The sequence below is a fragment of the Phyllostomus hastatus genome, unplaced genomic scaffold, assembly GCF_019186645.2.
Source record: "Phyllostomus hastatus isolate PE091 unplaced genomic scaffold, TTU_PhHast_1.1 phas_scaffold_501, whole genome shotgun sequence".
Classification (NCBI taxonomy): Eukaryota; Metazoa; Chordata; class Mammalia; order Chiroptera; family Phyllostomidae; genus Phyllostomus; species Phyllostomus hastatus.
In genome coordinates, this window is record NW_025334033.1 from 52,063,025 (window position 1) to 52,089,985 (window position 26,961).

The 26,961-nt window shown below is 44.4% G+C and overlaps 1 protein-coding gene across 3 annotated transcripts in view; it reads left to right on the plus strand.

Moving 5' to 3' along the window:
• The window catches only part of GPATCH2L (G-patch domain containing 2 like), a 56,785-nt gene that overhangs the window by 13,624 nt on the left and 16,200 nt on the right, over positions 1–26,961 (plus strand). For 2 of the 3 annotated variants that reach the window (XM_045822239.1, XM_045822238.1), the window contains 6 exons: positions 7,674–7,738; positions 12,276–12,452; positions 14,182–14,261; positions 17,040–17,107; positions 18,104–18,158; positions 20,278–20,363. In XM_045822239.1, the coding sequence (XP_045678195.1) occupies positions 7,674–7,738; positions 12,276–12,452; positions 14,182–14,261; positions 17,040–17,107; positions 18,104–18,158; positions 20,278–20,363 (531 nt within the window). Of the gene's footprint in view, positions 1–7,673; positions 7,739–12,275; positions 12,453–14,181; positions 14,262–17,039; positions 17,108–18,009; positions 18,050–18,103; positions 18,159–20,277; positions 20,364–26,961 lie in introns of all 3 variants that reach the window. The other variant, XM_045822240.1, reaches the window with a different exon arrangement.

Below are 26,961 nucleotides of genomic sequence, written 5' to 3' on the forward strand. Positions count from 1 at the left end.
ACTACATTAGGCCACGCTATCAAAAAGCAGCTGCATCTAATACATAAAAACAAACCCAGGAAGGCTGCCAAAATGAGGAGACAAAGAAACATGGCCCAAATGAAAGAACAGATCAAAATTCCAGAAAAAGAGCTAAACGAAATGGAGATAAGCAACCCATCAGATACAGAATTCAAAACACTCAAGGAAATTAATGAAGACCTCAACAGCATAAAAAAGATCCAGTCAGAATCGAAGGATACACTAGTTGATATAAAGAACAATTTATAGGGAAAGAGTAGTAGAGTGCATAAAGCCAAAAATCAAATCAGGTGGGACATCAGGAAGCAAAAACAACCAATCAGAACAATAAGAAGAAAAAGGAATCCACAAAAATGAGGATAGTATAAACAGCCTTTGGGATAACTTCAAGAGGTCCAATATTTGCATCATAGGGGTGCAAGAAGGAGAAGAGAAAGAGCAAGAAATTGGGAATCTATTTGAAAAAAGAATGACAGAAAGCTTCCCTAATTTGGTGAAGGAAATGGACATGCAAGTCCAGGAAGCACAGGGAGTCCCAAACAAGATAGATGCAAAGAGGCCCACTCCAAGACCCATCATAATTTAAGGGCCAAAGGTTAAAGATAAAGAGAGAATCTTAAAAGCAGCAAGAGAAAAGTGGAGAGTTACCTACAAGGGAGCTCCCATAAGACTGTCAGCTGATTTCTCAAAAGAAACTTTGCAGGCTAGGAGGGATTGGCAAGAAACGTTCAAAGCCATGAAAAGCAGGAACCTACAGCCAACATTGCTCTACCCAGCAGAGCCATCATTTAGAATGGAAGGGCAGATAAAGAGCTTCCCAGACAAGAGGAAACTAAAGGAGTTCACCATCACCAAACCATTATTATATGAAATGTTAAAGGGCCTTATTTAAGAAAAAGAAGATCAAAACTATGAGCAACAAAATGGCAAAAAATACAAATCTATCAACAGTTGAATCTAAAATACAAACTAAGCAAACAGAACTGAAACAGAATCATGGATATGGAGAGTGTTTTCGTGGTTGCCAGATTGGAGGGGGTGTGGGAGAATGGGTGATTGGTGAGGGGATTAAGAAGTACAAATAGGTAGTTACAGAATAGCCATGGGCATGTAAAGTACAGCACAGGAAATGGAGGAGCCAAAGAACTTACGTGCATGACCCATGGGTCTGAACAATGGTGGGCAATTGCCTGAGGGAGTGGGGGATGCTGGGTGGAGGGAATATAAAGAGGGGGAAAGTCAGGACAACTTGTAATAGCATAATCAATAAAATATAATAGAAAACTAGATTTCATAGGCTACATTTTATTTTTCCATTTAAAATGAAAATAGATTCAAGACCCATGGAATTTTTTTAATTGAGGTATTATTGAGAGTCCCCATAGAATTTAGATCACTATTTTAATAAGAATGTCAGTGAGGAAATTACTGTTACTAGCTTCTAAAATAAAAAATATTTGGGCACATACAAGAATCAGTACTCCAGAAGTAGCTTTCTAATCTTTTCATCCTTTTCTTTTGTATAATGCTCTAGTGTTCCTTCACAAAGTGGGTTCACTTGCCTCGCATATTGTCACATCCTCAGAACAGTCCGTCTGCATTTGATATGCGGGGAAATAGTGTCGGAGAGGTAAAGTGACATACTACAAAGGCAAAGCAAGGGGCAGCGACAGAGCCGATTTGAATGGGTTCATTACATTCCACAACATTTACTGGACGCCTGTTATGTGCCTGGTGCTGTGCTAGGCACTGGGGATGTTGGAATGAGCAAGGTGCTTCCTTTCCAGCCTGGATCTCCCTCTTCGTGGCTATAGGAGGGTCTCTCTCTGCTGTGGCTGTAGGGTCTTTTTTCTGCCTGGACTAGGCAGAGAAGGGGGGCCTGTACAACTCTGAGTCATTTCAGTTCTAGTTTGCCTGAAGAGCCAGTTGCCTTCTCGTGGTTCCTGGGATCTGGAGAGCTCAGACGGTCTGAGGCCCTGGCCCAGCCCCGGGGAAGGGAGTGACACCTCTGTCCCTGAAGGCTGGCTCACTCCAGCAATGTGCACAGGCTCCTCTCTGTGTGGTCTCCCTTAACATGACACCTTTCCATCCCTCCGTTCTGTTCACTGCTTACTCTAGGTGAGGGTTCTTTGGCACTACTGACACTCCGGGCCAGATAGTTCTCCGTGGTGAGGGCTGTTCTGTGCGTTGCAGGGTGTTTACAGGGTCTGGGGCCTCTACTCAAGAGATACCTGTAGCACACCAGCGTCCCCTTCCCCCCAAGTCCTGACAAAAGCGGTTCCAGACATGGCCAAAGGACCCCCGGGGTTTGTGATGGTCAAAGCTGCCTCCAGCTGAGAACCGCTGCTCTAGAAGTTTCTGGTACTGAGACTGGCGTTTTACTTCATTGATGACCCTGCTTTTTCCAACAAGCATGAGTTTCAAATTACAGAACTTTGTAAGACCAAATTATTGATCTTTGAGGAAAAAAGTACTGTAGCGTAAAAACTAAGAGTTTTTGTGAATTTGAAAACAATACCTGTTAATTGCTCACAAGTTGGAAATAAAAGCAGTTCACATGGAAAGCATTATGAAGTTGGTGCCGAAGTTTAGAATGTTTGGTTTGCCCTGGAGTTAATTAAGTGGACAAGAGATATCAATAGTGTTTTATTAGGCTTGATTCCTATGATGCATCCACATGCAGTCAGGAGGTTTCCTGAGAAGTCTTAAATTATAAAGATACCCAGGTGGGAAGGTTAGATGGAAAGATGCATGTTAAAACAAACAAGCAAAATGTTAGTTGCAGTGTCTAGGTGATGGAGTGTAAGTGGTAAATAACTTCTTTCAACTTTTTTTGTGTTTGAACGTTTCCGCAAGAAAAGGTAGGGAGAGGAAAGCCTCTAAAAGTGCTGGTTAGGTTGAGACTCTTTACGCTCACATTACTGCAGTTGGGTGTGGCTCAGCTGCTCTTCTAACAGTATTACATATAATAATTAGGTGACACCATTGGCGGCCTGAAATCCGAGCTTTAGTTTTGTTTGTGTCTTCTTAAAAATGAAGCCTATGCTACTGAATTAAGTGTGGGAACACTTTTTAGTGAAAATCATTATAGAGAAGTGTGATGTATTATTGCTATTTTACTCACGTAGGTATATTTTTGAGACATTTTCTGGCTTCTAAAATGGGGTGATTGCCTCAGCATTGTAAGGTTAAATCCGAGGCAGCACCAGCCCTAATTTGTAGTATATTCTTCCTTGGAAAGCACTGTTCTCTGTACCTTTTCACACACTTCTGCCATAGTCTAGGCTAAGTTTTTAATAAAATGCATGCATTTAAGTTGTGATTGACATGTTTCTTTTAAAGTTTTAGTGCTGATTATAGCAGCATCTGGTATATGGTAAATAATAAATACTAAGTGAATGAGGGGAAGTTTAGTGGAAATAGTGGGAGGAATCCCTCCTCCTTTTCCTGTTAGGGACTTTTTATTCATTCTATTTGAGATTGAATTTTTTTGAGTGATGTATAAATTGTAGGTTTACTACTCTTCTGTTCCAAAATAGTGTAGAAATATTTTAGGAAGATTTTTGTATGCAAACTATTTATAGATTATAATCAAGTGAAAACAAGCAGTACAGAACAGCCCCCTCTGCAAAAACAGGAGGCATCGATGCCTCGAGGTGTTGCTGCCATTTTAGGAAAAGACTCGGTTTCGTTACCTACTGGTTTGGTGGGCCCTGTCTTGTTGGTTTATCCTGAGATTAATAAAGGCTGAGTTTCTGTCTTCCTGACTAAGCTTCAGCAGACCACAGGTGGAGGGGACACGAGAGGTAGGGTCACGTTGTTTTCCTTACAAAAATAAATAACAGAGCTTTTTTTTCTTACCTAGTAAAAAGGCTCAGAGCAAAAAAGTAAACTAATTTGAAGGTTCTGAAATAGGGAAGATATTTAGGGGCCTGACTTCTTTGAACTCTTTGACCGTGTGATCTACACAGGTGCTAAACAAAAATTGTCTTGACTAAAAGATAGGAGCTAATTTTTAACAGAATATTAAACATTTTCTTTAGCCAAATTAACATTTAAATGTTGATTGAATCATTACTAAAATCCTACTAATCTAATGTTTTGTTTTTCAGGTTTTTATTACAGTTTACATTCAGTCTTATTTTTATTGGTTTCAGGTGTATAGCATAGTGGTTAGACAGTCACACACGTTACAGAGTGCCCCCTGATATTTCCAGTACCCACCTGGTACCATGCATGGTTATTACAGTGTTACTGACTATTTCCCATGCTGTCCTTTACATCCCCGTCACCAGTTTATAACCACCAGTCTGTGCTTCTTACTCCACCTTTTTCTTCCAGTGCCCCAACGCCCTCCTCCCCTTTGGCAACTGTCAGTCTGTTCTTTGGGTCTAGGAGTCTGTTTCCCTTTTGTTAATTCATTTCTATTGTTCTTTAGATTCCAGGCGTAAGTGAAATCATATGGTGTTTGTCTTTCTCTGACTGACTGACTTCACTTAGCCTAATACTCTCTAGGTCCATCCATGCTGTCCCAAATGATAAGATTTCATCCTTTTTTTTAAAATCTGAGTAACATTCTATAGTATGTTTGTGCTGCAGCGTTGTTACCCACTAGTCTGCTGATGGGCACTTGGGTTGCTTCCCCAGTGTGGCTATTGTAAATAACACTGTAGTGAACACAGGGGTGCTTACATTTTCAAATTAGTGTTTTGGATTTCTTCAGCTATATTCCCAGAAGTGGAATCGCTGGATCGTGAAGCAGTTCCATTATTAAATTTTTGAGAAGTCTCCATGCTAGTTTCCACAGTGGCTGCACCAGTCTGCATTCTCACCCACAGTGCACGAGGGCTCCCTTTGCTCTGTGTCCTGGCCAACACATTTTTGTTGATTTATTGATGACAGCCATTCTGACAGGTGTGAGGTGCTACTTCATCGTGGTTTTAATTTGCATTTCTCTGATGATTAGTGATGTTGAGCATCTTTTCATGTTTATTGTTCATCTGTATGTCTGCTTTGGAGATGACTTTATTTGAAAATCATAATCACTCAGCCAGAAATGAAGGAAGGCCACAGGACTGGACAACTTTGGCCTGTAACTTGGAAAGGGAGATAATTTGGTTCCACTCTATAGCTAGCACCATATTTTGTGTGCTGTGTCATCACAGTGTTTTTGTGCAAACATGGCATGAGTCTCCATTCTTTTCCTTTTTGGTAAATTATGCTGACAATTTCTTACACATCATTAGATTTCTACAATGCAAGTTCTTCTGAAAGGAAGAGTCAGCAGGTGCTATCAGATGAAACAGTCATTTCCAGATACTGGTCAGAATGATGATACTTTTAACTAGATGTTCTGTAAGACATGAATCATTTTCTCGATGAAGAAAATATGTCTCTCTCTTGATCATCTTAAAACCCTGGTGATAGTTCTGTGACATCACTACCATTACTCTAACTATATATAGACATTGATAGAAGAGAGTAGTCCAAGAAGCTCTTTCAAGAACATTGAGTCTCCTTAATGCTGTTGACAGAAATAGAAAATGTGGAGCGACAGGAAGGGTTTAGGTTACCAACACCTTTCTTGATTCAGCAGATTTCTTTGAGCCTGCAGCTTTTATTTAGAATATGGGGAGAGAATGGAATGCATGCAAAAGAGATCAGGTTAGCGCTGTATCTCAATGCTTACCAGCGGCTGGAAATGAACGGGGAAAAGAATCGACAAGACTTTGTACTAAAGCAACAGTTTTAATCTTTCCTTTGGAAATACCCGAACAGAGGGGACCGTAGACATTGCAGGGGAGGACCTGTGGCACGTGCAGAGCAGGGTGAGCAGACTTCCTCTGTAAAGAGCCAGAGAGTAAGTATTTTAGGGCTTCGTGGTCTGGGTGTTCTCTTTCGCAGCTACTCAACTTTGCGTTTGTTGTGTGAAAGAAGACATAAAGGATATATAAATGAATGAACGTGGCTCTACTCCAATAAAACTTTATGTGTGGACACTAAAATTTGGATTTCTCATCATTTCCTCATGCCACAAAATATTTTTCTTTTGATTCCCTCCCTCCCCACCCCAGGGATTTGAAACTGAAAACCATTCTTAGCTCACAGGCCGTACAAAAATAGGTAACTGGCTGTTGTTTGCTAACCCCTAAATCAGTTAGTGAGACTGCTAGCCAATAAAGAATACAACACAACGGTGGAGTGTCATATCTGTCCCATGGCTTCATGTGCTTTTTAAGCCCTCCTTCACACCAAGATGAGTTGCAACTGTAAAATTTGCTCCGTGTTTGAGGGGAGATGAGGACAGTAGAGTAGTGGGGTGAGAGGGTGTGCAGCGAAGACTCACTGGAGTGAGAGCAGCAGCGTGCCCGTGAAGTCCGTGTGCACACGGAGTCAGAACCGTGAGGGACAGCAGGCACAGGCCTTTGAACCCAGAAGTAGGAAGAGTGCAGTAAGTAGTCTGTAAGGGTGTCTTTGAGATGTAAGCGCAAGCTTTGAAGCTTTTAAATCCTCAGGATCCAGTGGTGTCGTTTCATAGAATTTCTTATAATGGTGCCTGAGAATGTTCCCACTTATAAGCACAGAAGAAAATAAAATGAAAGAACCTTTAAAGAGACTGGGTATGTTTTATTGGCTCTTGCTGCAACAGATCTTTTGTACCCGTTATTCAGAGACAAGCTTAAGTGAGGAGAGCATGGCTATTTAATTCGGACAACTTTTTTAGGATTTAGTATTGGCAAGATATTTAGACACATTGCAAAATACAAAATGTCTTCAGATTTTTGAATCAGAAATGTGGGTTGGGATTTTGCCAAGCCTCAGGCAGCATGGTGAGGATGCTTCTGCAGTGCTCGGGACTCGCCCGTCTTCTAGAGCAGGTGAAAAGGATGAAGTAGCTTGAAGTTCCCCGGCAAGGAAATGGCTAATAAAAAGAATAGAGGCATTTTTCCTGAACCAGATAAATCAAATTTGATGATTATGTGAGAGAAAAACAGCTCGAGAAGAGGCAGATGCAATTGTGAGCAATAGCTCAGAAAATGAAGCTTGTTGGACGGAAATCCATGGGGCAAAAGTTTTGTTGCAGTGAGTTCAAGTGGAGTTTGTTTTTATATTTTTGTATCTTCCTTTTTGAAAGTAAGCTTTGTTGGATATGCTTGATGTGAAGGAAAACATTAAATTTAGAAAATACAACTTTTGTCATAATGATTTTTCTCCCTGCTCGTGGATTTTTGTTTGCTGCTTTGTAACTGGGAGAAAAAACTTGAGAGATGCTAGATGTCATAAAGCTGGATAATGTTATTAAAAACTGATAGTGGATGAAATTTGGAAATGGAATTAGTTGGTAAATATGTAAGTTTATGCCATTTAGTATAACAAGAAAGTTTGTGATTATGACCCTTAATAACTTTCTAATGCTAAACTAACAAAGTGACTTTAAATATTTTTAGAAGTACTTTGAAATATGAATAAAAGTTTTAGAATTCTTCTCTTCTTAATAAACCTTCTCCTGTGACCTAACCATGAACTTCATATTTCCGATTGGCTGATGGAATCAGGGAAACTTTGGATTTGGAAACAGGAAGAAGAGTGGGAGGTGCTTTGTGTGTGACTGCAGCTGATGGGTGGTCTCTGTTTGCTCTCTGTCCTTTCAGTGAGACCAGCAGCGTGTGCAGCAGCAGTGACCCGGGCCTCTTCACGAACGACGAAGGACGGCAAGGTAACCCAGCCCCAGCCCTGGGAAGGTCTGAATGGGTACAGGCGCGGGTCGCTGAGAGTGTGAGGCTGTCTGTAGCAGCGGTCCTTGAACTTTAGGGCACGTGAGAGCCATTGGGGAACTGTTAGAACCTCAAATTCCCAAACTCCTAGACATCAAATAGGTCTAGCGTTTGCCCTTGGAATCTGCATTTTTCACAAGCACCTACTGTGTGTTTTATGCAGACAGTTCAGACTTTGAGATTCATTGATCTAGGGGGTCGTGGGGTCAAGGATGGGACTTTGGGAAGTTGCTTTTGACTAGAACCAAAGATATCCTCATGTGTTACTCTTTCTTTTGGATGTTAAGGCATTCTTATTTTCACATAGGGAGAATTTATTTTTATAATCTTATTTATAAATAGTCACCGTGTTCCAGGTGAATATCTTATAGAAAACATCTTTCTAAAGTTAAAATTCCTGAAGTTTAGCGTAGAACACGGTGAATAAAGCTGGTGTATGTTAACTATCTGCCTTTTATTTTTACTCCCTAAACAGTAATTTGAAACTTGGTTCTTGTCCTGTACACTTACTCAGGGCCACACTAATTGGGTACAAACAAGAATTTCATATAGCTCCTTTGGACTAGTTTTCTTACTCTGAATAAGGGATTTGTAGGTCTCTGAAGTCCTTTCTAGCTCTGAAATCAGTGATTTTACTGGCAGGGTGAGGTGATTGAAGGGTGGAGGTACGGTTGCTGGGTGTCTTGGTTGATACGGAGTGGTCCCTAGTAACGGAAGGGATTCTGGGGCTGTAAGACTCAGGTCCCAGTCCTGCTTTTGGAGAGACCATGGAGTGGGTGGCGTCTCCCCCCCATGCCTCAGAGCTGTGGGCGAGGGTGGTGTTGTTAAGCTCCTCCCTACATGGAGGTTGTATGTTTCTGTTCCTTTCCGATTCTGAGGGAGCTTTGTGTCAGTTGAGGTTGTGTGTGTGTGTGTGTGTGTGTGTGTGTGTGTGTGTGTGTTCCCTGGTAGGTCGTAGCCAGGGTCTTGTCTTGTCTTGTGCCAGAAAAGTCTGGTCGTCTTTCCGTGAATAAGCTGGTACATACTGTTCAGAATTATTCTTTTTCTTTGCTTTTACTGAATGCTATGAAGTATCATAATATATCTATCTCTTAAAAGGTCATGATGCATAATTAATTATACAGAGGTACAAGAAAGTGTGGGCCAATTGCAACACGTTGTTTTGGGCCTTTGGAAAACCTTTCCACTGATAAGGAATTCTTGGTTTATCATGAAAGATTGTGGGATATTGTATAGCCCCAGCTTTCTTTTTTGTCTGTCTCTCAACTTCACACATTCTGGTGATACTTTAGAGGCTTAGAGTTCTAGCACAAAGCCACATTCTTTCCTGCTTCCATGGCTCTGTTACACTGGCCTCCACCTGAATCTCATCCTCACTCTTCCTTGAGTGGCCACTTGTCCAAGACACAGTTCTCCTTCTTCCTGCCTGGGGCTTATTTAAGGGCTGCATCAGTAGGTTTTTTGCTCTCATGGGTTTGGCCAATAGGAGGCATCAGCAGAAGAATGGAGGGAGGGAGGGAGGGAGGGAGGCAGGTGAATGAGACTGGATGGAGTAGTCAAGTTTTCATTAAGACAGTACTGTTTAACGCCAACATTTCAGTGGCTTTTCACTTTTATTTCTTATTGTGGGGCTGGGGGTCAGCTGAGCTTCAGCTGCTCTGGCTCAGCGGGTGTCCAGGCTTCAAGTTAGGTTTGTGTCTGCTCAGTGCATCTTATTCTGGGCACTTGGCTAAAGAGGCACTGGCCATATATGTCTCAGAGACTGCTTATGGCAGAGGACTTGAATGCCAAGTGACCAAGCCACACCGTGCATGAATATTTAAAGCTTTTGCTTCAATCATATTCGTTAATGTTCTCCTATCTAAGGCAGGTCATACGACCAAGGCCAGTGCCTGTGGGGTGAGGAAGTGTGCTCTGCCTCTGGGGGAGGGCTCTGTGGAGCCCTCTGGCAAAGGGCAGGGGTGCATCATTCTGTCATAGGAAGGGAGGGAGGGAGTGATGGTGAGGTGGGAACGCTAATGCAGTCCAGCATGCTGGAGTCCAGCTCCCCCCCTGACCCCCTTTCTGTCCCACTGCCGGTTGGCTGTGGTTGTGTCCTGCTGAAGGCTCTGCTCCTGCTGGGCAGCCTCTCCGTGACCCCAGCTTTCTCCCTGGGCTCTCTGATAGCCATTCTTTCCCCTGCTGCTTCAGGTTTAGTGACTGCGAAGGCTCCTCACTGTGTAGGCTCCAGGGGGGGTTTCCTCCTCCCTTACTGGCTTCTGTCTCTCAACACTCTCTGCGCCTCTGTGGAAGGTCGCTTCATAGGTCTCAGTTACCCCATTTACCCGCACATGAGGTTCCCAAGGGGTTCCCACTGGCGCGCTCACTGTAGACGCCCTCCCTGTAGACGCCCTCCCCTAGGGCCCTTCCTCTCTTCTTCCCCGTGCTTGCTGTTTTCTTACCACTTACCATATTACATTGCCGTTTGTAGTTGTATGTCTTTTCCATTGAAGTTTTTCAAAGATGGAAAATTTAAAAAAAACTATTTGCAACCACAATAGGTAACACGTTGCCTGGCACAGAGTGAACCCTTAATAAATAATTATTGGGAAGCCCCATTGAAGGGAAAATACCCTTTTCCCCCTCAAACAGAGTTGTACATTGAACCTCAAATTGTAAAACAGCTAAACCCGTTTTGGTTAAGGCAAGACCCGAAGGAGCAGGGCGCCGGAGCCCGGCCCACGCAGCCTCTCCCTGGTGCCCCGGCAGCACAGCACTCTGTTGGGGAGCTCCTGCATGGGGCCCCTCGTGCCGCCAGGCTGACGACTGTGGGTCTAGGTGGTCTCGCAAGGTTGCTTCCCGCTCAGTGAGTCTCTTTCCATATTATCAGAAGTCTCGAGTGAATAATGCTGGAGAACCAAAAAGAATTCCACGATAGTTTGCCATTTGTCATCAGAAAGGATGATCTAGGTAAATACACTGTTTTAATCTGTGGCCTGAAGAATGCTTATGAATAAGAGAGGAGTTAATATATTGACATTCAGAGGAACCGATTCCAGTTAATTCTAGTGCCTATCTTTAATTCGTCTGGATACATCGTTTGATGAGAGGCTTTTAGAGTAGTGGTTCTCACATTGTGGATCCCCAGACCATCTGCACCCTAGTGGCATCGCTGGGGCACTTGTCAGAAGTGTACATTTTCCATCCTGCCCAGACAAGACTCAGAAACTTTTGGGATAGGGCCCAGTAGTGTGTGTTTCAACAATACCCCCTCGTCTTCTGCTGCACGCTAACGATCGAGAACCACTGTGCAAGAGAAATAGCTGCTGGTGGTGTGTTTCTTCAGGGAACACTTTAACTTGTTTGCTGGCAACATCCGCTGCTATTCACCAGTGTGCAGCTTCAGTTTCCCCGTTTGGTGATCTCCGCAGTGACTGAAGAGCTCTCGTTTCCCTGGGGGGTAGTAGCCCCTGAAGCTGACACTTCATGTGATTAGCACATCCCAAGCAGCTTCCTGGGACCCAGGATACATTAGAGAATGAATGCACTGTGAACTTTTTAGTTGTTCTCGAAATAATTTCCTTCACCCTTGCTTTTTGAAAGGCTGGGGGGGCGGGATGACAGCAGACATAAAGTTATCTATCTTATGCTTTGTTGGCAGGAATAATAGTGGAAACTGAGGTGGTATTATTTTAGCCAATAGAAAGAAGTTCGGACCAAGAGACTGGATGTATGAACCCAGTCTTGACTTTGTCGTCATTGAAGAGGATAGCCTTGGGCAAATGATGTAACTTCTTGACATCAACTGTGGGGAATACTATTTTTCTCTGGTTAGTTTTTTCTTGGTAGCTTGTATTGCTAGTGTCAAGATGACTTTCTGTCCCATCAGTGAGGTACCAAGGGAAAAACAAGGTATGAGTATATTTCCTGTATTCACCTATTATTAGAAATGGAAATGTAGTAAGAAATCCCCCCAGGAACAGCTAGTTCTGTGTTGAGAAACATTTGTGGGCTTTGAATCCCTAAGTTCATTTATACTGCTGAGAATAGTGTATGAGAGGCAGTTTATTTTTGTGGTAAAGGCTTTGGAGTTAATCAGGCTTTGAGTTCAAATCCTGGCTTCATCATATACTACCTTGACCTTGACTTCTTTGGGCTTTAGTTGCCTCATTTGTAAGTTGGAGCTAGTGTAAGGTTTGGAAGAGATAACCTAGTTATAGATTTGTTAGCGTGTTTCCTGGTAGGTGGTAAGGGTTTAGGGAATGGTAGCTTTATTTTTGTACTGTTAAAAGCAATCTGGCATCACACATTATGAAATTTATGTGAAACTATTTTGGCGTCCCAGTTTTCATGATAATATGGATCAACAAGAAGGATCAAAACAAGTTTTTGTACTTTGACTTTATTTAAAAGTGTACTTACGCCTGTAGCATTGAGAAGTCATCCTCCCGATAGAGCGTGCTGAAATTCCAGCCTATGAAAACGGTCTCTTTACTTCAGGGGATGACGAGCAGAGTGACTGGTTCTATGAAGGAGAATGTGTCCCAGGATTCACTGTCCCTAACCTTCTGCCCAAGTGGGCTCCCGATCATCGCGCTGAAGTGGAGAGGATGGACTCTGGACTGGACAAGCGGTCAGATCCCACGTTTCTGCTGCCTTCTCGGCCAGCGCAGAGGGGTAAGTTCTGAGGAGACCAAATCCACGTCACACCTTCACGGTTCTCTCTGGGGAGAACCATCCCATGGCATACATGCTCTTCTTCCTCTGAGCACACACCAACTGTCTGAGTTTTGGAGCTAGTCCAGGGATTTTCCTAGAAGATTCAAGGGCGAGTCTCAAAGCATGAGGTTCTCTCCTAAGTCAGTCCCTGGAGACTCAGCTTATGTATCAGCAGGGCGTTCCTCCAGCTTGCCTTTGCCGTGTGTGCCCATGGAGGAGCCCGCTCTGCCTGTTTGTCCCTCTGTGGCTGCTGGGCTTTTCAGTGCTCCGGGCAGCTGGAAGCCTTGGGTCTTGGAAGAGAACAGATTTCAGTAAGAACGTTCACTTACAAGTTACAGTGGATGCTTTGAATGGATGATTTAAAAATATTCTTTAAAAATTTTAATACTTCCCTGGCTGGTGTGGCTCAGTGGGTTGGGCTGCAAATTGAAAGGTCACAGGTTTCGGTTCCTGGTCAGGACACCTCCCTGGGGTGCCAGCCAGGTCCCTGGGTGGGGTGTGTGAGAGGCAGCCGATCCATGTTTCTCTCCCTCTCTCCCTCCTTTCCCCTCTCTCTAAAAAATAAATAATAAAATCTTAAGTAATTTTAATAATTCTATTATTGTGGACTTTAACACAAACATATATCCCTTTGCTTTTCCTTCACTGACGATAGCCGGGCAGGGTGGGAGAGCCTAGGATGGGGTGAAGGAAATGTGGTAACGCTCTCTGGGAGTGCCTGCCTCACTCTGACTGTGACAGGCACTCATTTCCTTGGGATGTCAGGGTCATTTAAGGTATTGTGACATGGAACAAAGCTGTTTCAGGGGTTTCTTTTAGCTCTGTAAAAAATTTATAGGATTCCCAATAATCAATGATTATCCAGTCAGTCAGTTATCAAGTATTTGTTGAGCATCAGTTAGTGGTCTGAATTTCACCCTGAGCTGTAAGCTCCTGTAGCGTTTTGTCAGGGCAAATCTGAGTGATGGAAGGTCTTCTCAGAGAAGTTGGTTCTCGGTAAAGACTACTTGCTGGCTAGGCACATTGTTTGCTACCTTAATAATGTTTATGGAGCATTTCAGTGACCGTGTCTGAAAGCTCTTTAGGGACTAGGTAAAACACACACAAATAAGCAAGAATAGGAAGAAGAAGAAGAAACTAAAAAAAATGGCCTGTAACCGCACATCCAGAGACAGCGTCATCGGGAGCATCTTGGTGTGGTCCTTCCAGCCGCCTTTTCTGTGTGCAGAACACACGCAGCGGCTGGAACAACGTGACTAGAGTATACAGGCTATTTCTACCATTATTTCATGGAGTAGAATGGTTTTGAGTAATAACCAGTTGTTAACTTATAATTAGAAATTGTTGACTATACCTTATATTTGTTTAGTTTTCCTCAGTTTACTAGTACCTTCCATGTGCTAGTCCAGTTTGGTTTCAAAATACCCACCCCTACACGATAGGACTGAGCAAGAGGTGATCCCTCTCCTGCAGAGAAGGATGCCTCGGTCAGAGGTGAATGACACGCCTCCTCTCACCCCACTGATAGCAAAGACATAGGAATAATGAATCCTTGACAAATAGCCTAGTGACACCGGTTTGAGGGTCACTCCAGTAGATCCTGGGTGGCAAGGCATCTGGGGTGCTAGTGGCATGCCATCGCTAATGAATCTTCCGCCTTTAGTTACTGAGGACTTTCTGTTTTTAGGGTACCACGCCCGCTTGAATCGCCTGCCGGGAGCTGCGGCCCGATGCCTCAGAAAGGGGCGAAGAAGGCTCGTGGGGAAGGTGATGGCTCTTCTTGTTTGCCGGGCTCCGTGGGAGCGTACTGTCTCCTGTGGGACCTGTGTACCTTCTTGGCAGCCAGAGGCGCTGCAGAACACCTGGAGTTCATTGAGCCAGCTGGAAGATTTTGCAAGTTCTTAAGAGGGAACATCATGTAGCATATAAGTAGATACACACATAAAGGATGAAGCTTAATTCATGCAGAAGTTCCGACAAAGCAGACGCTGCCGTGGCAGTATCTGTTGTCTATAAATCTGTAGGCCTGGTCTCTTGTCTCTTCTATCCGTTTGATTAATCTTATTATTATATAAATTAAAATACTCTTGGCTTCTTTCTGACTCCTCCTGGGTTCATGGATGCTTCTTCTGTCCTGTCTCTGGTCTTTTATTCTAGAATTCATTAAAACAGAAAAAACTGGGAAAAACCTTGTTACCAAATTTCAAAACTCCCTCACTGCCAGTGGAATATATACCACTTACTCAGTTCCGCCTTTGCCAAGGGTTGTGCTGGGCACTCAGCTCATTTAGCCCTCCCTATGACCTTGTGAAAAAGGTGCTATTCTCCTTTAGCCGGTGAGAAAACTTGGGTTCAAAGAAGTTCAGTGATGTTTGATGTTATCCAGTTATGAGTGGCAGAGCAGAGAGTAAACCCAGGTCTACTGTTTTTAATTTAAATTTTAACAATTATTTATTTTTTACTTTAGCTTTGAGATGGAATATATAAGTTCAAGTTGGGGCCCATACTCAGAGAAGATGGTGGTGGGCGAAGGGTGAGGGGCGGAGAGCATTTTAGAGCACTGATCACTTGGTGCACTCAGTAAGCACTGAGTGCCTATCGTGGGGCGGGCTCTGTGCCCCGCCGGGTTTGTGGTGTTTGTGGTGGTCGGGGCCACAGGCTGCCTGCCCTCAGAGAGCTACTGTTTTATAATTTAATTTGGGGACTTTTTTTTTTTAAGTTTTAGTCATGCAAAAGAAGTGAGGTTCTTTATTTCCAGATGAACTTAGATTCTTTTATCTTTAAATTCAATTTCAAATGTCTAATTAGAAAGACATTTGATTATTGAAAGAGTGATACCTCCTTCTTTTGGATCACTTGTTTTCCTGAGAGTAAGAAGCTGCTGTTGCTCTTCTGGGCGCATATTCGTGACAGCCAGCAGGGTGGGAGTGGGCATGGGGTGGAGGGGAGCAAGAGGTTGGGAGTGGGAAACAGAGAAATGGTTTGATTTTTTTTCCTCTTTATTTGTTCAGCTTGACAGTGTTCTTCGTACCTCCTACCTTACTGGGTTCTGGCTCCTATAAAATAGGAGCCTTCCACTTCCATGGAAGTAAATCAGCTTACCTTGAAGGCTCCCTTTAGCTTGCCTGGAAGAAAACTAGGACCTATTGGGCATCTCTATGGATTTCAAATGAATAGAATAATATTTACTTGTTTAATTCATCTTCATCACCTTAAAGGGATATTTGTCATTTTTAGCAGAGGTCACTGTTCTAGCCTCCTTTCCCCCCTCCCCCACCTTTCTTCTCTTTTTCTAAATTGTTATCATAAATAATGAGTTTCATTCACAGCTCTCTGCCAGCGAGCTGCTAATTACACAAAGTACTGCTTGTAATTTACACAGTAATAAACTGTAAATTTAAACATTACGGCACTTTAAGTTAATAATTTTTCCGCTGTAACAAATAGCTCATTTTTCACCCATCTTTTCCCTGGGCCCCACTACTGTGGCTTTGTCTGTGACCGAGAGGCACGGGAGTAAGGGATGAAGGATGTGAAGAATGCAGTATGTGAACTCTTTTCATTGAGCTCCACTCCTGCCCAGAATCTGACCTCAAATTAATGTTTCTGTAGCCAGTTTCAAATGTGTTACCCTAATGTTTAAGCTAATTATACACACAGATGAATGCAGATAATAATATTTACCCAGAAACAAATGTGTGTGAGTCACAGGCTTGACATTCTTGACGCTCATGCCTGTGACTTACGCTCCCCCATCTACACATGCACCGACACCATGCACAGCCCTCATTCACGCACACACCGTTGCTGTGCTTCCCCGGGGGCCGAGGCGGACACTCGCCGTAAATGCGCTCACAGCAGATGAAGGGCGAGCGCCTCCTGTCAATCTCCGATTTTTTGGAGATGATTTGTTCTAAATTGCTTGCAGTGTTACGGTAACATTTCATATTGCAATCTTGAGAACCCCAAATCTACAAACTTAATTTGTACAAACTACTACTTTTACTTAAAAGATGACATTTAACAGACGAAGTATGGGGCGGCAGTTTTTGTAAGTTGCAGAAGCCCTCTGACGTGTATGTGTTCACCCAGGAGGTGTTTCGGTGTCAGCAGCGAGGACTCTGTGAACGTGTCATTGCGAAGCCTGTTGGGCTGCAATCCGACGATTCTGGGGGCTCGGTGTGCTGCTAGCTTCGTACAGATCAGCTGTTGTCGGATTGCTTTACAGAAGAGTTTCTATTTCTATATACCTTAGTAACTCCAGGAGGTTTTACTATTAATAAAGCACTATATACATTACACAATATTTAAAATGACATTTTTTGGAGCACTGGAGAAAAGTAAGTCTAGCGTAGCATGAAATACTTCTAAGTTAGATTCCCATAAAAAGAAATACAGTTCCTGTTGGATTTTAAGATTGACATTTGACATGCGCCTTTGGAGTTGCTGGCACTGTTACGGGAAAGTGTGCGCTTGATTGACAAGTTGTGCTTCCTGTATCTGTTCTGTGATTAGATGACACTCTTGTCTGCCTTGTCTTTTCAGGAGACCAGCATAAGTACTTTGGGCTCCGAGAGGATAGGCCACATCGTTAGTGACTCTCGGCAGAAAGAGTAAGTGCGTATGTATTTACTGGCTGTTCTAGTCTGTTCCTAGGAGAAGGAGGCAGAGGAAGGTGTTGTAAAGGAACCTAGAAATCGGACTTCAGAGCTGAAACAGGAGATCTTAAAGATTTGTCCTCTATAACAGTCAACATGGCTACTGCCCTAAACCTGAATGAGAGTGATTATTTTCGTTTTTCTAAAGTAGTTTTTATTTTGTTGCTTTTTATATTTATAGGTGCTATATTATAAGAGTAGCCCCCAATAAAAATGTTATATTTTTCTGTCTCTTAATTTTTTTTTGTTCAAAATGGTTGATAGCCTCTACATTTTCTTATATTCTCTTCCCATTTTGAGACCTCTATATAGAGAAATATCTTTTTGTTCTAACTACTATGGTAAGTACAGCTAAAAAGCCTGTTTGTAGCTTTGGGGAAATCATTCCACCCCTTCTTGTACAGTCTGGTCCCCTACCATGATTGGCTTTTCGATGTCTCCTTGCCAATGACATGTCATGGTCAGCCCCAGTCATTATCCTCTCTACCTCTCCAGTCTGGGCAGATTTTTAATTTACAAAATAGACAAGGTGTATGTGCAGTTTGTGCCCTTGTTGAGCTGGGGGTCCTTCTGTCACTGCACAGCTGAGAGTGCATTGGTGTGACCTTCGGTTTATCGGTAGTGCGTGTAGTCTTTTACATGCCGTTACAAGGCTTGTTCCTTTGAAGAGTTACTTTCTGCAAAAAACTTTGTACACATGTAACGCCTCTTTACTTTTCTCCTCCAATTCCATCTTTTCCCATTTCTTTCCTTATATTCAGTTCATTATGCCAACAACTTTCGGTCTTCTCCTGCCTGTAATTTTCCTGCCACTTCTTTTATTGTTTTCTTTACTGTTACTCTCTTCCTCTCTTTAGCTTCTGGTTACCATCAGCTGGCAAAAGGGAACGAAATCAGGTAAGGTCTTTTCTTTATTATCTTTATTTTATCATTTGATTTCCTTTTCTTTAGAAAGAATAAAGTGTTGGCTTCTGGTTTTCCTCACATTTCTGCTTGTGCACATGAGGTAAGGCTCCTGCTGTCTATGTTTTTCTGATTTTCTTGGAGGTCCATCTTGCAAGGACAGCCATCCACCAATAAGAACTTTAGGTTCAGCTGTGATCTTTAGTTTATTACCAACATGTATTTCATAGGAACCCCATTTTTATTTTAGTTTTAAACTTTGCAGTAAGAAATCAGAGTGAACCTCATCTGCTATGGTTTAAAATTTCAATGGCAGAGCCTTGTGCTGAGAAGTACAGTGTGGACGCCTACACACATGAAACAGAAGGAGGAAGTGCCGCTCTGAGTGACGTGGGGTTGAGGACTTGGAGCCTTGTCCTCTTAGTCTTGTCCCTAGCTACCCCCCAGGGGGCCCTTGGAACATCGAGCCCTTTGCAAGGGTCATAATTTAAAAATTACAGCAGTGGCTGGTGTTCCTTTGTTTAAACCTTTGGATTTTGGAAGGGAGAGGTTGCTCTATCTTGGTGATTCATTATAACATAGAAGTAATTGTTACAGCAAACTCCAGAACTAGAGAAGGACAAGGCTGAGTGGGGATGACTGACGTAGAAAGAGCAGGCGGCAGGCAGAGACGGCATCTGGGGGAGCCCTGAGCCAGAGCGCTCATCACGTTTGCGTCGGAGGACCTGACGGCAGCAGGGGACCTTTAAGGGTCACCCTGTCCTTCATTTCCGGTGAGGGATAAACTGTCCAAGGCTGTAGAGCTCATAGAGCTATGACCAGAGCTTGCGACGCAGAGAACAGTTCCGTGATTTGTATTCTTTTTCTTAAAGATTTTACTTACTTATTTTTAGAGAGTGGGGGAGGAGGGAGAAATAGAGGGAGAAAAACATCCTGATCAATTGCTTCTCACACACAATTGAGATCCCCTAACTGGGCACCCGGCCCACAGCCCAGAAATGTGTCCCGACAGGAATCAAACCGGTGACCTTTTGGTTCTCAGCCACCCTCAACCCACTGGGCCACACAGCCATCCTATTTGTACTCCTTTAAGTTCTTCTGAAATTACCACTTGGAGCTCTTTCAGTCTGAACATATGTTTAGTTCTGAAATTTGGGGGGAGGTTTATTTATAGTGGAAAAAATCCAAAGAAAGCCAGCAAACATGAAGTGGGGTGCTTTTATGTATAGCATCTCCTTTGTTCCCCACAACCTCCTTTTGAGGTCCACAGATGTTTCACAGATGAGAAAGTGAAATCTCTTAATAAGCTTAAAGTAATGTTTCATTCAGTCTTCATGATAATTCTGTAAAATAGTGAAGACATTCAGTGACACATCCATTTCACAGGTAGGGATAGTGAAGCTCAAAGAGATGATGTAGTTTTTAATACACGGCAACTCGGTGGCGGACTGGAACTGAACGTTCGTTATTCTGATTCTTAGTGTAGCTCCGTTCTCACTACACTCTGCTGCTGGTATGTGCCAGCAGTCATTCACTGGGGACATTGGCCAGGGAAGGGAAATGAAAAGGAAATTTCATGTAGGAAATGAAAGCAGAAATTTCTCTGCTTCACCACAAAGGCTGACTGACGTTCAGTAGGCCCACGTTTCCGTATGTCAGTTATGAAGCCCAGCTGACCCTGACCACCAGGGATTTGAACTGTGCAGGTCCACTTATGCACAGATTTTTAAAACTAAATACTGAAACGTATTTTCTCTTCATGATTTTCTTAAAATGTTCTAGCTGTTCGGTAGGCATACAGTATATAATGCATATGACATACAAAGTATGTGGTAACCGACTGACCATGTTTTCAGCAAGGCTTCCTTCGGGTCAACAGTAGGCTGTCGGTAGTCAAGTCTCGGGCAGTGAGAAGCTATACGTGGATGTTCGGCTGTGCTGGGGTTGGCGCCCCTGACCACCCCATGTGTGCTAAAGGGTCGCTTGTACTGTCTTCTGCCATTTGAGTGGTTACTGTTATCAGAAGTTTCTGAAGAAGAGCAGTCTTTTTTCTAGGCGTGGCAGACAAGGCGTGCTAGGATGCTTTGCCGGACACGCGCGACCTCACTGAATGGTGTCTGTGGGACGGTCAGAGGGGCGCAGTAATCCAGTAGCAGGTTGTCCTGTCAGGTCAGGTCCGTTTCACACAAGCCTCACTAAAATAATCTTGTTTATTTCTGCAGTTTAATCCCCTCTCCCCCCTGTACTCCCTGGACGTTCTCGCTGATGCTTCTCACCGGAGGTGTTCACCAGCACAGTGCTCTGCCAGGTAACTGTCTTCTCGCGGCTGATGCTTCCAGACAATACCAGTGTCCTTTTTACGACACTTTTTAAATTATAAAGTATGTTTGCATGTAGTACCCAGTTTGGTCTTTGCAACAACCTTTGGAGGTCAGTGGATGTTTTACAGATGCTGAACGTGAGGCTAAGTGGCAAGGTATCTTTCCTGCAGTCATGTGACGAGTATGTGATTTAAGTTTCAACTGTGACCTAAGGCTTCTGGCTCGTATTTCATATTTCTTCTGCTACAAGCCCATCTTTGCAGGCCGTTATCGATGGTCCTTGTTACGGCCTGCGAAACCCTGCATAATCTGCTGCCTGTGTGTGCAGACCCCTTCCAGAGACTTCTCCTCCTCCTCTGCACCAGGGAGCTCCACTTCATTCTTCCAAAACACAGCCCTTTCCTGCCTCTGACCTTCCACCTGCTCCCTTTGCTTGGATTACTGTCTGAGAGCAGTTCCCAGGATCGGCTCCTCCTCCCAGCTTGGGCCACCTCCTCAGCGAGGACCTCTCTGCCATCCTGCTTCAGGGGCCATCTCTACCACTCTGCTTATTATCTGTTTTTTTTTTAGAGCTTTAACACCGTCACTAATGACTTTATTGGGCTTCCCCCACCCCCTCTCCCACCCGCTGCAAGAACAGAAACTTGAAAGTGCAGGCACCTGGTCTTGTTCCCTGACACAGCCCTGGCATCTGACCCGCAGTGTCTGGCACTTGCCAGGCATTTAGTATGTATGAGTCAGAATGAATCCTGAGCCTACACAGCAGAATGATTTTAGCGCCTCTCAGCATACACTCCCTTAAGTTAGGTGACAGACATAGTAAATATGGCTTTAATTGTAGCATTCCCTAGCAGGGTTATTATGCCCTAAAGAGCAGTTGATAGGCTGAACCAAAAGACTTTTATTCTTTCTAGTAGCACAAAGAACTTCTTTCCAAGGTCTGAGGGTTGTTTTTTCTTCCTAATACATTCTTAAATGGACATGTACATAGATTGAGTTACATAACTGCACAAAGGAGTTATTCTTTCATGGCTACGATGAGAACTCCTACCGTGGGCTATGACAGTAAACTCTGTACCATTAACAGCCGCCAGAGCTGCTGCTGGAGAAGTAGTTGTTAATGGGGAAAGTCTTTTGAGAAGAGAGATCATCACAGATGGCATTACTAGGAGAGCAGAACATTGTGGGATGATGATGTGAGCCTCTTCTTCAGTAGCATGCAGTTTATTCATCATTCATTCATTCATTCATTCATTCAATGTTTGCTGACTCCCTGCTATGTGCCAGGCTCTTTGGTTCGGTACTACCCTTTGGGAGCTCCCGTTCTCATGGGAAAGTCAGGTGTGGAAATTGACCATTACCGTTCAGAGTGGTAAGTGTGGAAGGTGTGTTCAGAGTGGTAAGTGTGGAAGGTGTGCACCAGAATGACATGAAGCACAGAGGAGGCTCCTAACTCAGAGGCTCAGGGAGGTTTACTTAGAGGAGGCGGTGGTCAAGCCGTCTTGGAAGACACTAGATTTCCGTTCTTAGGAAAGCAGTCCTCAAGCTTTTAGTCTTAGTACTAAATAAAATAATGGCCACGTATGCTCTTTGGGAAGACTGCAAGTGGCATGGAGTCCCATCAGAGCTAGCCTGGATTGCTAGCCTGCCTTCCCTTACCTCTGCCACCGGGAGCCGGGCTGTGCTCAGTGTCTGCGCTTGCGATGGGTTGCCCTTTGCCTCTAATGCCTCGTGCCAGCTGGAGTGGGTGTCAGCCGCTTGTTTCTTTGTGTACCTTGTTATCTACACCATTGTTTTCACTCTCTTGCTGGCAGTGCTTGTAGCTGCACTGGGAAACATAAGGAAGTCTAGGGGTACGCGTTGGTGACTCAGCTCTTGGGAAATACAGCTTATTGCTAAAAGAATGTGGACAGTTGTGGCTCAGTCTGTCTTTCTCGTCCTCATTTCTAGGGTAGCAGATACAAAGTGGGTTGCATATATGAGGTTTTTTGTTTTAAATTGTACATACTTTAGTCTAGCAGCATATATTTTTGTCTTATGTGTATGTGCTACATATACACGCAGCGTTCAGATTTTTTAACCATGGAGGTGCACTCTCAGTGAAGTTCAGTGACCGCTGATCTATGGGAGTGGTTGGCACAAGCAACCTCTCTGTAGTTTTTAGAAAATGTGGATAGTGAAACATGGAGCCCCTGGGGCGCCCTCTCATTTCTTTGAAATCGTGGGGTCCCTGCCCGGTGTGTGGTCAGTGGAGAAGCAGCAGCCTAGTTCCAGTGGGGCTGGTGGGTGGAACTGGGTTCAGAGCTGGGTGGGGGGCTTTGTGAAGAGTGGGCTACTTAACAAAGCCCAGCCCCTGGGAGGGGGATGTCGGAGTGGTGGTGGTCGGGAAGAGGCAGGTGAATGAGTGTGCTAAAAACTGTTTCGAATGGAAATTTTATCTTTTTCTTGTTTCATTTTATCTGTAGTAGGAAAAATTTCTTTCAAAGCATTTGGGCAGCATTGGGAATTTCACACCCATCATTAGAACGGTTTGTGTGTGTATGGTGGTGACTGTGTTATCATTAGTGGTATAATTTTATTTTGTGAAGAGAGAAGTGTTTCCTGTTTTATCACAGCTTTCCCCGAGGAGGGCTGGTGTATTAATTTGCTGTATTGCCTCCTGGCTGTTCCCAGGCTGTTTTTCCTCTTCATCATGGAATTTTTAATGGCCCTGGTGCCTCTTGGGAAGCATGTGAGGAAGAGTTCCTCGGGGAGTGCTTTTCTTTTTTCACATGCCTATAATTACTCTCCTTTAAGAGCACAAAGAGTTTGATAATCGTGCCTGAACTGTGAAGGTTTCCTCCTGTTGGGTTACTGAGCTGCGGCTGCTTCCTGCCTGGACACGGCCGCTCCCACAGTCCCCACACTCAGCTGCAGGAGAGGGAGCACCCCTGAGCACCTCCTCACCGCCAGAGCATTCATTATACAGCTCTGGCGCTCCGCGTGGGGCCAGGGGGGCCGCTGGGGGCCGGGACGACCTCAAGGCTCTCTCTTGTCTCGTATCTCATTGCTATAAACAAAGAAATAATGAGACCATGATTTTAAGAGATCATTTTATTGATGTTTGATTTTAATACAACCCTGATGGCAGCTGCAGTCGATGGGGAGAGAGTCTTTGAGGTGTTTGTGCCACCTAACAGTTTTGTGGCTAAGAGGGTTGCAGAAATACCTCTGTGGAAATACTTAAGTTTGGTCATTTTCAATCCTGACTACACTTGGAATCACCTGAGAAGCTTTAAAAAGGATATCCATGCTAGCCCTACTGGTGCGGCTCAGTGGGTTGCAGGTTCGATTCCTGGTCAGCCCACCTGCCTGGGTTGTGGGTCTGGTCCCTGGTTAGGGCGTGCTTGAGAGGCAGCTGAAGGATGTTTCTTTCCCTCTTTGTCTCTCTCTCTTTCCCTCTCTCTAAAAAAAATAAATAAAATCTTCAAAAATCATATATTCATGCTGGGCCCCACTCCCCAAGATGGTGATTTAATTGATCTGGGACAAGCCAGGCCTTGGCATTATTTTAAAGCTCCCGGGTGACTCTAATATGCAGCCAGGGTTAAGGCCTATTGTCCTAAATGCATATGGTTTTATGGCCTGTGTTTTGTAATTTGCTTAACAGGAAATCTCATTTCGTATTTAAAAAAAATGCAGAGCACTTCATGAGTCTGTGCCCCATCCGCGCACAGGGCCGTGCTGATCCACCCTGGATCGGTCCAGCTGTAGAACACGCGCTGCCGGGCGGGCGCCCACTCCGTAACCAGCTCAGCTCTGTGCTTTGGTCCCGGGATTCCTTGCGGGAGGCGGAGCACTGAGCAGCTCTTAGCTCTGGAGGACTGCTCAGGTGCCGAGAGAGGGTTAGGGTCTCCCACAGGGCGCTGCAGTAGTGATTAACCTGTGGGAGGAGTTGTTGGGTGGGCGTGTGGGTGGGCGGACAGCTGGCGAGGTGCATGGATGACACTCTTAAACCAGCTGTTTCGGTTCCTGGGACGGGGCGTTGCCACGGCCCAGGGTAGGTGGCATCACCCAGGGTAGGTGGCCTCGGTGTGGAGGACTGCTGTGCTCCGACAGCAGGTGGTGCGATTGGTGTTCCGGGAGAGGCAGCGGTTCTGCTGTCAAGGGCACCGAGAACGGCAGTGAGGAGCTAGTGCTGGAGGCAGCTTTTCCCAAAGTGAGAGAGTTATTGATGGTCCGGGATGGCTTTTCTTAACCGTTATTGCCTTAGAAAACCCTAACTGGAACTTACCAACTGCTGCATCTCTCTGCGTGATGCACGGGTCACCAGTTGTGACTTGTGAATGTCTCGTGGCAGCTTGGTGTTTTCTCCACCATTGCTGACCTTCCCTCTGTTTTGGGTAGTAATTTGGTAATGTATCGCCATTTCCATTTATTTCTTCTTAAAGTTCTTAGTCTCAGAGCAGTGCCTGTTAGACACAGGTAAGAATCTTGGCTTTACCTGGGCAAATGATTTAACCTCCCCATACTTCAATTTCCTCATCTTTAAAATGGAAATATCAATATTTATTTGGCTAGTGGTGATCAAAATGAAATAATACATTTGAATATTTTATATACTGGTAGCTATTATTATTATTTTTGTTAAACAGTCACTACCCTGCCCTGTGCTTAGGATAATTATAGTTTTACTAACTGAATTGGCTTCCAGAGCTGTTTGCTAATGAGATGTAGCACAGATTCTTGAGGTGCTTGAATGGCCTCGAATGGACTGTAAGAGGAGGCATTTGGACAGTCTTGGGGTTAAAAAGACAGATTTCTGCCCTTTAGAGATTTGAAATATGATAGACTGTGCTCATTGTAATTCATTTTTTCTGTTCACAAACGTTATGATCTACATATCAGAGTTGTGTGCCCAGCTGGCTGTGCCACTTGACAAGGAGTTTCAAAGAGCAAGAAGAAGACTCAATTCACTCTATTAATTTTGACCTTTGGAGCCATAGTAAACAGCCTGCGGTTTTACCTCGGGGCTTGCGGGGAGGAACCTTTGTTGGTCTCCTGTCTGCTGCGGGGTCCGTGGTGCACGGCGGCTCTTCCTCACCTCTTAGTGCTTCGGTGTCGGCCACGTGTGAGGAAGTGTTTCTGCTATAATTTTGTCCACAAGGCCGCCAGTCCTCCTGGAACTTCCCCTTTTTACAGTACACCGTTCTTGGATTGCTTGTCCCTGCTGGCGAGTCTTGTTTCCAGCACCTCTCAGCCGGTTGGCGTCTCGCTGCCTACATGGAGCGAGGAAAGCGTTTCCTCTCCCTCTGTGCTGCCGTTGTGATGTGCCCGTGTTCCCCGCCAGTGGGGCGCGCTGCTGCTCCTGTGGGTGGGTGGCACCCGGCAGCTTCCCGTCAGCCTTGGCTCAGGCAAGGCAGGTTGGTCACGGACAGTGTCAGGTGCTGGTGGGCAGCTTGTCACAGACTGCCGAGGGTTAGTTCGGAGTGAACGCACTAGCGGGACGGCCCGGGTCTCTCCTGGCAGGTGAGCCTCTATTGTGTCCTGTAATTGTAGGTGGTTTTCTCTCCCAGCTGCTCCTCGCGCCAGAGGCCTGGGCCCTTTCCTACATGCCAGTCTGTGAACACACTTCCCTACTGGGTGTTTAGTATGTGTCAGTTAACCCTGAAGTTAAAATCACATGTGAGGAAGGGGTGCCTCTTCTTCCCCAGGTTTCAGCCTGTTTTCCCTCGTCTGACTTCGGCATTCCGCGTGTTCCTTAGTCACGGCCCAGTGTCTGTCTCTGTTAGTTCTGCACGCGCCAGCCCCCCGAGCCGTGCATGAGTTCCCGGCGGAGGGGCCCTGGGCTCAGTCATCTGCGTGTCCCCTCCACAGCCAGCACAGTGCGTTGCACAGGGTAGGCCTCCACTCATTTTTGTTAAAGATAATTGAAGCAAATAGATTAGCAATTAAGGAGAATAATTGGGATATATATATATATATATATATATATAAAACACCTTTGTTCCTTAGAAAGATCAATAATTCTTTCTTGATGTTACTAATTTGTAGGTGTTTAAGGAAAAGTATTGCAAATAAATACCTTTTCACAATAAATTTTATATTAAAAAAATGAACTCCCCATTGGGTTTTAAGAAGGAGTGATTGTTGAAGGTGAGCTGGTCCTGAGTTAGCTCACCATTGGCAGATGAAGGCTGTTTTGTCTCCTTAGGAGTGACTGTGCACATCTTTGTTCTGAATCTACGGCAGTCACTTCGATTATTTTTTGCCAACATTGGTTCTATTAAACATGCATGTTTTTCTCAAAGTAATTTTTTTTCTCCCTAAAAGAACATTCCTGCCGCAGGGACATGGTGATCTGCCCAGTCTCCTAAGTACCCCCGCGGCTGTGATGGCTCACCCGATCCGTCGGCGCCTGCAGCAGACAACAAAGCAGAGACGTAGTGTTGACGTGTGGATGCACAGACACTCTTTCAATTAATTGTCAGTCTTTAGCATTCACCTTTCCCCCATGATAGGAGTTGAGTCGCTTTTCCTGAAGTAAGAGTTTTTAAATACTTTTTGTTGCTTTTAATGCTCATTTCCCCTCGTAAATCCTTTTTG